The 13,430-nt window shown below is 43.3% G+C and overlaps 1 protein-coding gene across 1 annotated transcript in view; it reads right to left on the bottom strand.

The window, feature by feature from the left end:
• Window positions 1-632: 632 nt before the first annotated feature.
• MAN2A1 (mannosidase alpha class 2A member 1) overlaps window positions 633-13,430 on the bottom strand; it is a 202,770-nt gene continuing 189,972 nt past the window's right edge. The window contains exons 21-22 of the mRNA XM_061152130.1: window positions 4,986-5,096; window positions 633-3,383 (exon numbers count right to left, since the gene is read on the bottom strand). Coding sequence (XP_061008113.1) covers window positions 3,231-3,383; window positions 4,986-5,096 — 264 coding nt within the window. The 3' untranslated portion in view covers window positions 633-3,230. The remainder of the gene's footprint in view (window positions 3,384-4,985; window positions 5,097-13,430) is intronic.

Here is a 13,430-nt window from a genome sequence, read left to right as displayed (position 1 = left end):
AGCTGGCACAAGTGATTTTTCAGTGCTTGATTTGGGTATTTTGAGTGTGGCAGCTATCTCCCTGTGGTATACGCTGATTGTTCTCAACGTCTCCATTTGATTGCTATCAACTTCAACTGGTGTACATGACTGTGGAATATTGTCCAGCAAGAAATATCCAGCATGAAACTTTGCAAACCGCTTTTGAAAAGTTAGCTCAATCACAACACCTTCTTCATTCACTGCATAGATATTTTGTGTGTGTGTTTCAGTTGCATTTTTACCTTTCTTGAATAAAGCATAATATGCCAAAAATGTTGCTTTTTCTTCCATCTGCATTACTAAAATGGCTACACATCAATTCACCAACTGATTTTTTTAAAAATACATGTTGATATGACAGTAGTCACAACACAGTGTAACAAAATTGTTTTGAAGATAAAGACAACTAGATAAAGTGCTACTAGAACCATCCATCTTAGAGGAAAACACTGAATAAACTTTTTGGCCAACCCAACAGAAATGGACTGAAGAAGCAGCAATTCACTCATGACAGAAGACAAAACAAGCCCCTCCTCTACTCAACCCACCAAAACATTTAATATATCTTGTTTACAAAATAAGATTTAAGAACTACTCTAGAGGACCATGCACATGGTAAGATTTATCTTTTATTAGATATCTTATATTACATATTCCCAAAAAGATATAAAATCTTCCAAGAGAAAATATCAAAACCTATTGATTTCAAGGAAACCAACATAATCAAAATGAAAGCAAAAATTTTCTTCCAGACAAAGGAATGTGAAAACGTTTCAGCACAAATACAACAAAGACATGGGAAGGTAATTACAATGTTTTACAACACGTTTTACAGCATTTTGTTTTAATCAGTATTTGCAGAAAACAAGGATGCTGAGTTCTCAAACACTGCAGTTATAACCCCAAATTAAATTTTCAAAAAAAAAAAGAAAGTAATGAACTACTTGGTCAACTGAACATCTGCGATAATGAATGTAATAAAACCTAAGCAAACAAATATGCCACTGAGATCACAACTGAAGTGTACGATTTTTAGTGTGTGCCAGGGACACTAAATTATTTAATCAGTTCTTGACCACAGCCCAAAGCAAAAGCATCCTCTCTTCATTTCCCTGATGATTTATTCTAAAAACAAAAAGCAGAAACTTGCTGGTGAAAGAGAATTTCTGCTTTACCTGTTAGCAGCTGGTGACAACACACACTGAGTGAGACCCCGACGGAACACAGGACCGCTCCATCGCAAACAACCAGGAGGGGCAGGACCACTGCTATTGCATCAAGACTTTTTATTTCAACTGACCAGAGATTCCAGAGCGATTAAGTACAACCACTTGAACCACAGAACACAGTGAACTCCTTTAGGAAGGTTTTACACTTAAGATGCAATGAAAATACTGATCTTATTCCTGGGATTTGTGTCTGGCAATCCTAATGTCTGTAGATGTTCACAGAAAGTAAGTTTGTTTTTTGTTTTAGTTGTTTATCCCCCCAAAACAAGGAAGGAAACTTACAGTACATGTTTATTGCAAGAAATTACTCTCTTGTAATATCTTCATCAACACTAGTATTATTTCCTTAATAATTAAAGGCGAAAGAAGTTTATGAACTTAATGGAACAGTAATCTAAGGAGCTGCATCTTGACTGAAAATACAGATGATAACCAGGCTACATGATAAAACAGAAATGATGTTTTATTTCTATATGAAGATTTTGGAATGGCAGGAGGTAAAAATGGAAGTTATGTCAGATAATACTAAATGTATTAGTTAACACAGAGAATTTTCAGCAGTGCACCTAGTCAAGAATCCTTTCTATGCTAAAATGGAATGCTCTAAATGTTGGTTTTATTTTAATGTCAAGTTAACAATGATCCCAAGTAAATTTTATCAAAAGTATTGTAATGGCACATAGGTTTAGAACTTCATTTTGAGGTTAGCATATACAAAAGTTTGAAATTCACTGAACAAACATATTCTTTAATATGATAAATTATGATGAGTTACATATAAGTGGGTTTCAAAACGGTCTATTTTAAAGCATTCTCTCTTCAAAATGGTGAACTCTTGTGAAATGAAAACAGTATGTGGATTCTGCTTGTTACAAAATCCTTGCTTCAAGTTGCAGTCTCCTTGGCAGCAGCATATTTTAATTAACAATATTTTTCTTCCTTGTTTTGTTTTCTGACATCTCAGTACATTCAAATAGTCAAAATGTTTAGAGTAACATCACCACAAATTCAATGAAACAGATCAGAACGTGGCCAGCATTGTCAGGCAAAAATTATACAATTTACGTGTCATAGAAAGTACTCGCCCCTCCCCCCAGCCACTCCCCACCTCCCCCAACAGTAATATGGACACCAAAAGATTTAACAAGACTTATAAAAAAATAAGGCACATTTATTCTGATATGGTAATTTTAAAATAGAAACCCCTCTCAGAACATCTGTATTCAAATGAGCTGTGTAAAAAGACACCTTGTGGGTACCTAAAAGAGGTCATGGTACCTATAGAATTGCTTCTCCTAGTTTAGTGACAATGGAATAAATTGCACCTATCCCACATTGTCAAGTAATGAAAATATGCCTCTTTGTCTACTACTGAATGATTCAAAATCTGGTATTTCTGGGAATACTTACAAAGGGTAGGAAGGGAGGGGTCAAGTGGTAGAAAAACATGTAAAAGCAACGATATATATTATCAGGATTGATGGATTGCACTTTTCCACATATTTCAACACATAAAGATCTTCTAACATGTATGAATGATTGCAACCATTTTGGCCATTAGCTATTACCCACCAGCTTTTTATTCCATTTTGGTAAAAATGGGTATTTTTGTAAAACTAACAAAGGGTCAGCAACATGAATACTTAGAACAATCTCTTCACAACCCCCAACACAGATATAATTAGTTAACATTTAACCTGAGATACAATCTGTTGAGAGGCTGTCTTTAGACATTTCTTCGTTTGTTGCATCAATTCATACTGATGATAGTAGTTCATGGAAGGAACTTAAAAAAAAAAAAAAAAAACTAGTTTGTAGCATGGCTTTTCTTCTCTCCTACTGTACGGGTTTAAGAAAAAGAATCACAGAATTCATGTCCTCACAGTAGCCAGAAGCTAAAATAATGTGCTTCTCTATTGCACGTAAAACCAATAAGTGTATCAAAGCCAATGCTTCCCAAGCCAAAGCTGAAAGCCAGGTTCACCTCAAGTGGATTCGGAACGTGCTGATCTCCATGGGACTCAAGCTGATTTCACTTATATTTCGGGCGTCTAGAGGAGAATGCATCAAGGATAATGACGAAGGTATGATGCTTACAACAGTGAACTTGCTAAAAAGTTTCTGGACCAATATCTAAAAGGTAAATGATAAAAAAAAAATTACATGTTTAGAATAACTTTGAAGAAAGATAAGCAGTGCATCTACATATTCAGTGTGAGAAAACGTGAAAAGTATGTTTCCGAGCAAAAGCAGCGGAAGGGGGCGATTAGTCCGCCTCCACACACTTGAGCATGGAGACTAACTCTGAAGGGAGACTGGAGCCCAGTAACAGGAGAACGCTGTCTTCTGGATCCCTTTCCAGCTGCTTCACAACGTATCGTGTGCAAGGGCCTTTCTCAATGAAAGAAAGGACTCCACAGTCCAAGAGCTTTAAACACACCCACACCCTCGCTCAGTCAGCACTCACCCCAACAGCGGGGCTTCTCCACCATCCTCCCTGAGCAGAAAAGCTGGGGACAGGCCCCAGGCCCCCAGGAAGGCCCTCAAAGTGAGTCGTTTACAGGGTAGGAAGGTTGTTTGGAAAACACTATGCTCACTCTTGCAGGTTCTTCTAGTATGTCTCTCTGGACCGTATAACCCCCTTAGGACTCAGTGCCTTAGTGTCTGAGTACACACGTTCACACCCAAGTGTCTCAGATCATCACTGAGAAGGGAGAGTAGGAACAGTGGGACAAACAACAGAGCCATCAGTGTCCCTCTGAGCACTAGGGCCATGCGGCAGGAGGCGAAAGGAACAGACGCGCACAGCCCGAGCAGCTTCAGGCCTCCCCGCCGCCTTTCATCTTCCCCTTTCTGGAGCCTGTGCTACGCACATGCTAACTGCAGGACAGAACGGCGCCCCTGGAGTCCGTCCGACACCATGCCTGCGAGGTCCTGAAGAGTGGGCCGGCTAGCTGGCTTGGTGTGGGGCAGCCGGTGTGCTGCAGACAGCCCCAGCCTGCCGGAGCCAGAGGCCTGAGGCGGAGGCGCCCTTCCCTCTGAGAGAGGCTGACGGGACCAGCGGCAAGGCCAGCTGGAGAGAAGCCAGAGGGGCAGCCGGCGGTCAGTGGTCAGCCTGAGGACCCACCGGCCCCACTGCAAGCCTGCACCCACACTGTATGTGTGTGAGCCGCTCAGTCGTGTCCGACTCTGCGACCCCACAGACAGTAGCCCACCAGGCTCCTCTGTCCATGGAATTCTCCAGGCAAGAGCACTGGAGTGGGCTGCCATTTCCTCCTCCAGGGGACCTTCCAACCCAGGGATCAAAGCTGGTCTCCTGCACTGCAGTGGATTCGTTACTGTCTGAGCCACAGGGAAGCCCCCACGCAGTTACTGGGCTCCCGCAGGGCCTGGGTTTGCCATCACTGAACTGGATCAAACCTGAGCCGTCTGAGAGAGGCGGGGAGACAGCGGGAGGGAAGAAGCTGCTTTGCGGGCTGGAAAGGGAAGGCCTAAGAATCGGTGAGGCCCTGTCTTCAGACATGCACCTGTCTGCCGGGGCAGTCTGATATCGACAAGGAGAAAAGACTGAACACTGGGACGGGGCTTCCTTAAGAAGGGAAAACTTGAACAAACTTGAAGCTGAGGTGAAGGAGTCCGCGGAAAGGCAATGAAACATCTCCTTGTCAGGATTGCCTGCAGAAAGTAAGGATTTCAAAGCTCTAAATCAGCAGGAGAGACAAGCTTTCGGCTCACCTTTCCCCGGGTCGTGGAACACAGCAACCCGGCGCCTCTGCTGGAGAAGCGGCAGTCGAACCCCTTCCTGTGCAGGATCAAGGCGGCCTCGCTGGAGTGCTTGCCGTCCACCTGTGAACGGGCAGACAGCAAGACACCACGGGGACGCTGAGAGCACATTCTGACCCCGCTGCACAGCCTCGATGCCCCATCCCCAGCCACAAATGCTCTTGTATCTCAAAGTGACTTCAAGCCCCCCACTCCCACTCAGGCTGGGTGCTGAGCCTGCCCACTCCTCGGCGACACCGCCTTTCCCAGGTGCCCAGGTGACATTCTGAGAGTGCTTGGCAAGTCATTCAAGCCTCGGTTCCCTCCACGGTTCCTAAGGACATGGGCTATCTTTTGTCCACATGTTATACACCGGTTTGTCAAGGTTTCTTCAAATAAAGCATTTCATTTTAATTTACTTTTAATAAATCCATCAGCTGAATAAAGTATACCTGAATTTGGTCCTTATCTGGTCAGTGAATGATGTATCATCCATCTTAAAACTGAAATATGCTTCTTCACTGAATACTAATTTTTGTTAATTGCATTAACATTTTTAATCTTTAATGTATTGGTTCATGATTTTTATATGAGACATTTAAATTGAATTAGTTATGCTTATCACTTGCTAAGCCAGCCACATTTATTAGCTTGATGTATCATTTAAATTCACATTACAGAAGCTATTCTTCTTGTGCAGGCAAAAAGGAAAACACTAAAAATGACAAGTCAGCTACAGTGATCAGTATACACTTTCCTGCAGTAAAATTTCTTGCACCCAATTCAAGTAACAATGCCTTGAAAGCTTTAAGTCCTCGAACATTTAAAATTATAACTATTTAATAAATTTTATGTTTTCTAAACCAGGAAATGTTTATGATAAAATGGATTAATAAAATCTTTGGAAAAGTTAAGCAATGCACACTTACGGTATAGACACATTTACTCTTTCTTTTCTAAGTGACCACAGATATGAATATGCCGAGGTTCTTGATCAACCTTGAAAGTGAAAGTGGCTCAGTCGTGTCAGACTCTTTGTGATCCCACGGACTATGGGGGATCTTCCCAACCGAGGGACCGAACCCAGGTCTCCCGCATTGCAGGTGGGCTCCTTACTGCTTGAGCCACCAGGGAAGCCTTGGCCAGCCTTACTAGGGCATAGAATTTTTTTAATGTGCTACAGAGACATCTCTTCTGAATAGCTGCCAGCATTCCCAACACTGATTTGCTTTTAATGTGACTGAACAACTTAAATCTGTCCTCACCTCAGATTCTTGGCTGGAATAACCTGTTTTATGACATTTTACACTGGTATTTTGCAGTGGTACTGCTAAAAAATTTTTTTGAAGAAAGAGAAAAAAGTCATTTAGGGATTCTGAATCATCACAGGACCACACAGTACACATAGCAAGTTGAAGTAATATGATAAAGATTCCTAATGAAATTTCAAACAATTTTACAGTCTCTAAATAGCATGAAAATAGCACATTAAAAAAACCTTGTATTTAGTATGTACAGAAGGATAACAGTTATGCCAATTTTGAAACCCTGGAACAGTCTTTTATTCTTCCTGAGCACCAGTCTCCTCGTCTGTAAAATGGAGCTAATGCATGTCTTATCTCCTCATAGAGTCATGTTGTGAGTTAACCCACTAAAAATACTTATGAGGCAGCCCAGCTTGTAGGACAGACTGAGCTAGTGCAGAAATTGTAGAAATAAGAGGTTCACAATCTGGGCTGGGAGTCAGACAGCCTAAGATCTGTAGCCTACTTCCGCAATTTACTAGCTGCTGATTTCAGCAAAACTGTTTTTCCTTTACCATAAAAAAAGAGATAAAAAGGGGCAGCATAATAAGGACTTAGCCCAGGGTCTGGAGCAAAGAAAGACCTTAGTATATTATTATTATTATTTATATCAACATCATTCATCAAATAAACAGTAGTTATTTTCATAACAGTTACAAGTTAAACAATATTCTCTTTTAACTTCTTATTCACAAATTTATTTTATTGGCATCATAGCTTTGTAATTAAGGAGTAAGGATAGTCCTAAATTATATGTCCGCAACTATACCTCAAAGTCCTAAGAGTTCTGATTCAAATTCACAAATTAGGTGGCCTCTTAATTAAACTCCAAAAGCACTCATTACTATTATCATTGGCATCTGGCCATTTTAACTCTCTAGACCACCCTTAAAAAAAACACTGATAAGCAGGCACTGTGAAAATTCCTGCAAAACATTTGTTCTCGGAATAACGACTGTGTAAGGTCTTTAGCAGACTGATGATGACCAAAAAAAGTGGGAAGGGAGACACTTTCAGGATTCTGCCATTGAATTAGACAAGAGATTTAAACAAACAGTACAAAAGTGGACATTAAAGTCATAAAAATTAATTTTCACTTATGGGAAAAAAGTTTTACTTTCTGTAAAAACTAAAATTGCATCATTTTCACAAGGACTAAAAGACTAATAAAATGGCATTCATTTTGTGTAAGTTTTTAAAAATCAAATATTCATGAAAGTATCAGTTTTCAAGCAAAAATACCTGAGGCAAAGCAGCAGTTTTTCAGTTTCAAAGTCTGTCTAGACATTTTATTTCCAAGAAAACTGTTTTTCAAAGGAGGGAAACTGTGATTTTAACTTGAATATGTATGCAGGAAATTCAGCTACCCTCAAGTAGTCACAGCATACGCTCTAGGAGAGTAAACAAATTTTGAAAGACCTCTTTTTATATTCATTAACATATTAATAAAATCCAGACCTCTAAAAAGTGGGGGGGCATGGGGAAGAAAACTTATAAATTTGAAACTGCATCATCGCTGTGCTGGGTGAGTGTCAAACTGTCTTTCTAGAACAGATCACCGTTGAGGCTGAATCACTGTGTGGATGTTCCCAAGCTGTACCAGGAAAATTCACTGTAGAACTTATCTCTGAGGAAAAACCAACACCGAGTTTCTAGACTAAGCAGGGCTCATAAAACTTCTCCAGCGACTGGGGGAAGGCTGGGCAAGAAGATCTGGCTACAAGTGACATCGTCAGGCTCAGAGGAGGCTAGCCTGGAGGCTTGGTTTGGTTCCAGGAGGAACCAGCTCAGGACTGAGGCTGTCACTCACCTCTGAAAACTCAGGGAGCCAGGTGAGACTCGGCAAGAGTCCCTCCAGTGATGAGGGGAACGTGGATGCAGCTGACACTTGCTGAGCGCTCGCCGTGTGCCGGGCTGGGCAGGGTGCTCTGCAGGGATGAAGCCACCCCCTTACGGCCCCTTTGGAGCAGGGCAGGGGGCGTAAAGGCGCGCCGCTGTACTCACGGGCACAGACACTGACCGCAACACACTCCCCCTCGTCCTCAGACAGCAGCTAGCACAGTAACGCCACTTTGCTTTCCATCCTCTCTCCTCACCAACGGTCGATGCATCCTTCTATGAGTATTCCTCTATTACTGAGCAGGCAAGAAAAAAGCAAGCAGGGTACTTCCCAAGACTGCATGTCCCAGGCAGAAGGCCGCATGCGGCACTGAGCAGGGGCCTGGAGTCAGGCTCCTGGGCGCGCCTCCAAGCATCGCCACTTCCTGGCTGTGCGAGGGGCGGTCTCCCCCACCCCAGGCCGGCCCGCCTCCTCGCCTACGCAACCGGGCACTGTACGGCCGCCGCGAGAGCCACGGCGAGCCACAGGACGCACCCAGGGCGCCGCCTGGGCCGGGGGCGGCTTTAGTACGTCACACCGGAGCGACCCGAGAATCAGCAATGAGCCACACAGGGAACACGCATCAGAGACACGCCAACATTTACTGTGGCAGTGAGCTTCAACGTTCTCCAATTAAAAAGAAGGTGCCAATGTTTTCACTTCATAATCAGTAACAGTCAAACTGCTGAGGACTGAGTGACCTCAGCTGAGACCTCGTTAAAACTTCGTGCTTACTACGTGCCGGATGCTATTCTACATGCTCGACAACTCTCACCTCACCGGGGCCTGGCAGGGCCTCTCTCGGTGACACCCTCACCACCGCCTGCTCACTGGGCAGGACTCTGGCGCGCGGAGGATCCAGGGCCCGCTCTGAGCCAGCCGGGCAGCGGGCGGACGGAGTGCCCTGGACCCAGCGGGCCCGGCCCCCACGCCGCGGCGCCGCGGCTGCGTTCTCCCGCCTCTGCCGTGCTGCGGACTGGTGCGCGCAGACTCAGGCCTGAGAGGAAGGAGGATCGCTTCTGACTTAATATAACAAAAGGTTATCAACCTAAGGAGATCACCTAAGGAGACTTTCCAGCTTCTGATCTCAGGCTGGAAAATGGGAGTATTTAATCAATGGTTCCAACAGAGCTAAAATCAAGACTTACTAAAACATATACAGAAAGAAAGGTTTAGAAACTATTACTTCTATCCACCTACAACCTGCCCAGCCATCCACTCACCCCATTCTAAAAGATTTAAGGCCACCCTGAAAATCACCCCACATACGACAGCCTCTTCTCAGCAGAGGAACAGGCAGGTGCTGCTTTCCCAAGGTGGATAACTCTGCAAACGTGAGAGCCGGGCCGCTCCTGTGAGGCCCACAACCCGTAACTGCTGCAAGCCGGCAACAGTGCCTGTGGACACACCGCTTCCTGAGGGAGAGCGGCTGCCACGGTGCTGGACTCCCCAAGGAGAGTGCGACCCCGCCCTTCCCAGATGACGCCATGGCTGAACACCTGGGGGGAAATGGCTCCACGTTGCTCAGGTTCTTTGACGATATCAGACACCTCTCATATTTCAGTGCATTCTGGCAGGTAGGAAGGCTGGAAAATCTCACACTGTGTTATAAGTCCGAACACAGGAAATAACCAGTAGAAATTCATTTTCCAGGGCACTTGTTAAAATGTCAATAACAGTTATCCTGTTTTAATCAACAAGGTAGCATGACAGAAAGAAAGGGGAAGGTGAACGGTTGTCCTCAGATATGTACAACAAAGAACATTTTTTCCCCACAATTTTCACCTTTCCAGAAACTAGGGGGAGATCAATAAAGCACCAATCAATTCTTTTAAGAAAGGCAAAATAAATTCTAAACCTTAAACTGCCTCTTACAAGAAAAGGAGGGGGTGGTGAAAACAAGTTGAGAGAGAAGACTTTATTCAGTAAGTGGTGCTGACGTTGAAATTACTGGTTAACTCTCTGTAAGAAACACTCAAGCACAAACCAAAATAAATCCCATATAGAATAAAGAGTTACATGTAACACATACAGACAGAGAGGAGAGATATACAGACAGATGTCTAGGAATGAGGGCTTCCCTGGGGGCTCGGATGGTGAAATGGCCACCCACACCAGGATCCCCATCTGGAGAACTCCACGGACAGGGGAGCCTGGGGACCTACAGTCCACTGGGCCACAAAGAGTCAGACTCGGCTGAGTGACTAACACTTTTCACTTCACATCTATGGATAAATAAAATAAAAATATATTTGAAAATAAAAGCAAGGAAAACAATCTGCAAAAAAGAGTGGAAGTAGATATCACTGTTCAAAACATCAAGGCAGAATGACTCCATGAAGCTAAGTTAAGCAGCTTAATCAAGTTCCTCCCCATCCCTGGGAAGTCAGCATTCCAGATGGAACCTCTCATTCTAGCTTGATCCACGACTCATCCTCCCATGAGATTCTCCCAGCATCCTCTCTCCCAAGGCTCTCTTCTCCCTAAGTCACTTCCCTTTCCTGAGGATGTGCACTTGACTAGTACTCTTATTCCCTAGTTTTCAACCCGTTATAAAAGCTTCTTTTTATAACTCAGGCTGTCGACAGTGCAAGAAAAGAGAGTGATGAAGAGAAGAGTTGGACACCAGGCACACAGGAAGAGAAGGCTAACATTTAAATTCCTCAACAGTGGCTGGAGCACGCTGGGCCATGCAGCTGTGGGGCAGGGTTTTAAGAGATGTTTGTTCTCCTCTCCATCTGACTACAAATATATGACATAGTTGATTTTTTCAAAAAAAGACAAAACAAAGCTATAAACCTGAAAAGCAAGATATGTCTATGTAAAAACAAGCTCCTCTGTCAATATAGAATAATTTTTGAAAACTGGACCTTTTTTGTTGCTGTTTTATTTGCTTGTTTTTCTGGAAAGCTGGACTCTGAGAACAGATTTAGTAAATCTTGAAATCATCATGTGATCCCCTGAGATCACATTCAGCACCTAGGTTCAGAAGAACTCGAGGTGGCTCCTGATTCTGCCATTCACTGGTAGGTAATTAAATTTTAAGTATTTAATCTAACCCTTACTTTCCCAATTCAGTAACGCAGATAACAGCAATTTCTAGAATCACTAGGAAGAGTTTTTAAAAGTTACTAGTTCCTAAGCTCTCCACCCCAAATCTACAGAATCAGAATCTCAGAGATGAAGACATCTGTGGAAGTCTTTTCTATAATCTCACTGCTATCACCTGGACACAGTGAGTTTGAGGACTTTAGCTGGAAAAGCTGAACCACCTCAGGGGGTTAGCAGACCCCCCAAGTCCCACATGCTCTCTGAGTCTTGAGCACACAGCGCCTTCCTCCACCAGGAGCAGGGAGCCCCCCCACCAGGAGCGCGGAGACTGCAGATAGCAGCCTGGAGCGCAGGCTGGCAGAGGGCCCCCTATCATGCTGCAGGAGGAGGGATCAGGCAGCAAGGGCGATGCGCCCCTTTAATGTTACGGAGGTCTGCAGACACTTTTCTCATGGGAATACTGTGAGGTGATGGGCCAAGGCAGACCTCCAGTCTTGCCTGGAGGCCAATCTCTCTTGACATAATTTCAGTGGCAAAAATGCACTGCAGTCTCTAAACAAAGAGCACATTATTGCATGCTGGGAGATGTCAACAGACCAAAACAAGAACACAATCCAAGACGTCTAGCTCTGGCTTCTGGGCTGAGTTGCTTTCATCTTTCTTCTAGTTATAACCACTGAATTACTCTGGATACCTTTTAAGTACTAAGTTTTCTTTGAATGAATATGTACATCAGTGTCCTTCAATGATTACTTTCCCATTATCAGAGATTAGGGGATGGAAGCAATTCGTTAAAGAATCCCTTCAGATTCCTGGCGAGTTTTTTTTTTTCCCCTCCTTTATTTATTTATTTATTTTTTTCCAGTGGGTTTTGTTATACATTGATATGAATCAGCCATAGATTTACACGTATTCCCCATCCCGATCCCCCCTCCCACCTCTCCCTCTCCACCTGATTCCTCTGGGTCTTCCCAGTGCACCAGGCCCGAGCACTTGTCTCATGCATCCCACCTGGGCTGCTGATCTGTTTCACCATAGATAGTATACATGCTGTTCTTTCGAAACATCCCACGCTCACCTTCTCCCACAGAGTTCGAAAGTCTGTTCTGTACTTCTGTGTCTCTTTTTCTGTTTTGCATATAGGGTTATCGTTACCATCGTTCTAAATTCCATATATATGTGTTAGTATGCTGTAATGTTCTTTATCTTTCTGGCTTACTTCACTCTGTATAATGGGCTCCAGTTTCATCCATCTCATTAGAACTGATTCAAATGAATTCTTTTTAACGGCTGAGTAATATTCCATGGTGTATATGTACCACAGCTTCCTTATCCATTCATCTGCTGATGGGCATCTAGGTTGCTTCCATGTCCTGGCTATTATAAACAGTGCTGCGATGAACATTGGGGTGCACGTGTCTCTTTCAGATCTGGTTTCCTCAGTGTGTATGCCCAGAAGTGGGAGTGCTGGGTCATATGGCAGTTCTATTTCCAGTTTTTTAAGAAATCTCCACACTGTTTTCCATAGTGGCTGTACTAGTTTGCATTCCCACCAACAGTGTAAGAGGGTTCCCCTTTCTCCACACCCTCTCCAGCATTTATTGCTTGTAGACTTTTGGATAGCAGCCATCCTGACTGGCGTGTAATGGTACCTCATTGTGGATTTGATTTGCATTTCTCTAATAATGAGTGATGTTGAGCATCTTTTCATGTGTTTGTTAGCCATCTGTATGTCTTCTTTGGAGAAATGTCTGTTTAGTTCTTTGGCCCATTTTTTGACTGGGTCATTTATTTTTCTGGAATTGAGCTGCAGGAGTTGCTTGTATATTTTTGAGATTAATCCTTTGTCTGTTTCTTCATTTGCTATTATTTTCTCCCAATCTGAGGGCTGTCTTTTCACCTTACTTATAGTTTCCTTTGTAGTGCAAAAGCTTTTAAGTTTCATTAGGTCCCATTTGTTTAGTTTTGCTTTTATTTCCAATATTCTGGGAGGTGGGTCATAGAGGATCTTGCTGTGATTTATGTCGGAGAGTGTTTTGCCTATGTTCTCCTCTAGGGGTTTTATAGTTTCTGGTCTTACATTTAGATCTTTAATCCATTTTGAGTTTATTTTTGTGTATGGTGTTAGAAAGTGTTCTAGTTTCATTCTTTTACAAGTGGTTGACCAGTTTTCCCAGCACCACT

This window comes from Dama dama, chromosome 9, assembly GCF_033118175.1.
Source record: "Dama dama isolate Ldn47 chromosome 9, ASM3311817v1, whole genome shotgun sequence".
NCBI lineage: Eukaryota > Metazoa > Chordata > Mammalia > Artiodactyla > Cervidae > Dama > Dama dama.
This window is presented reverse-complemented; position numbering and strand designations above follow the sequence as displayed.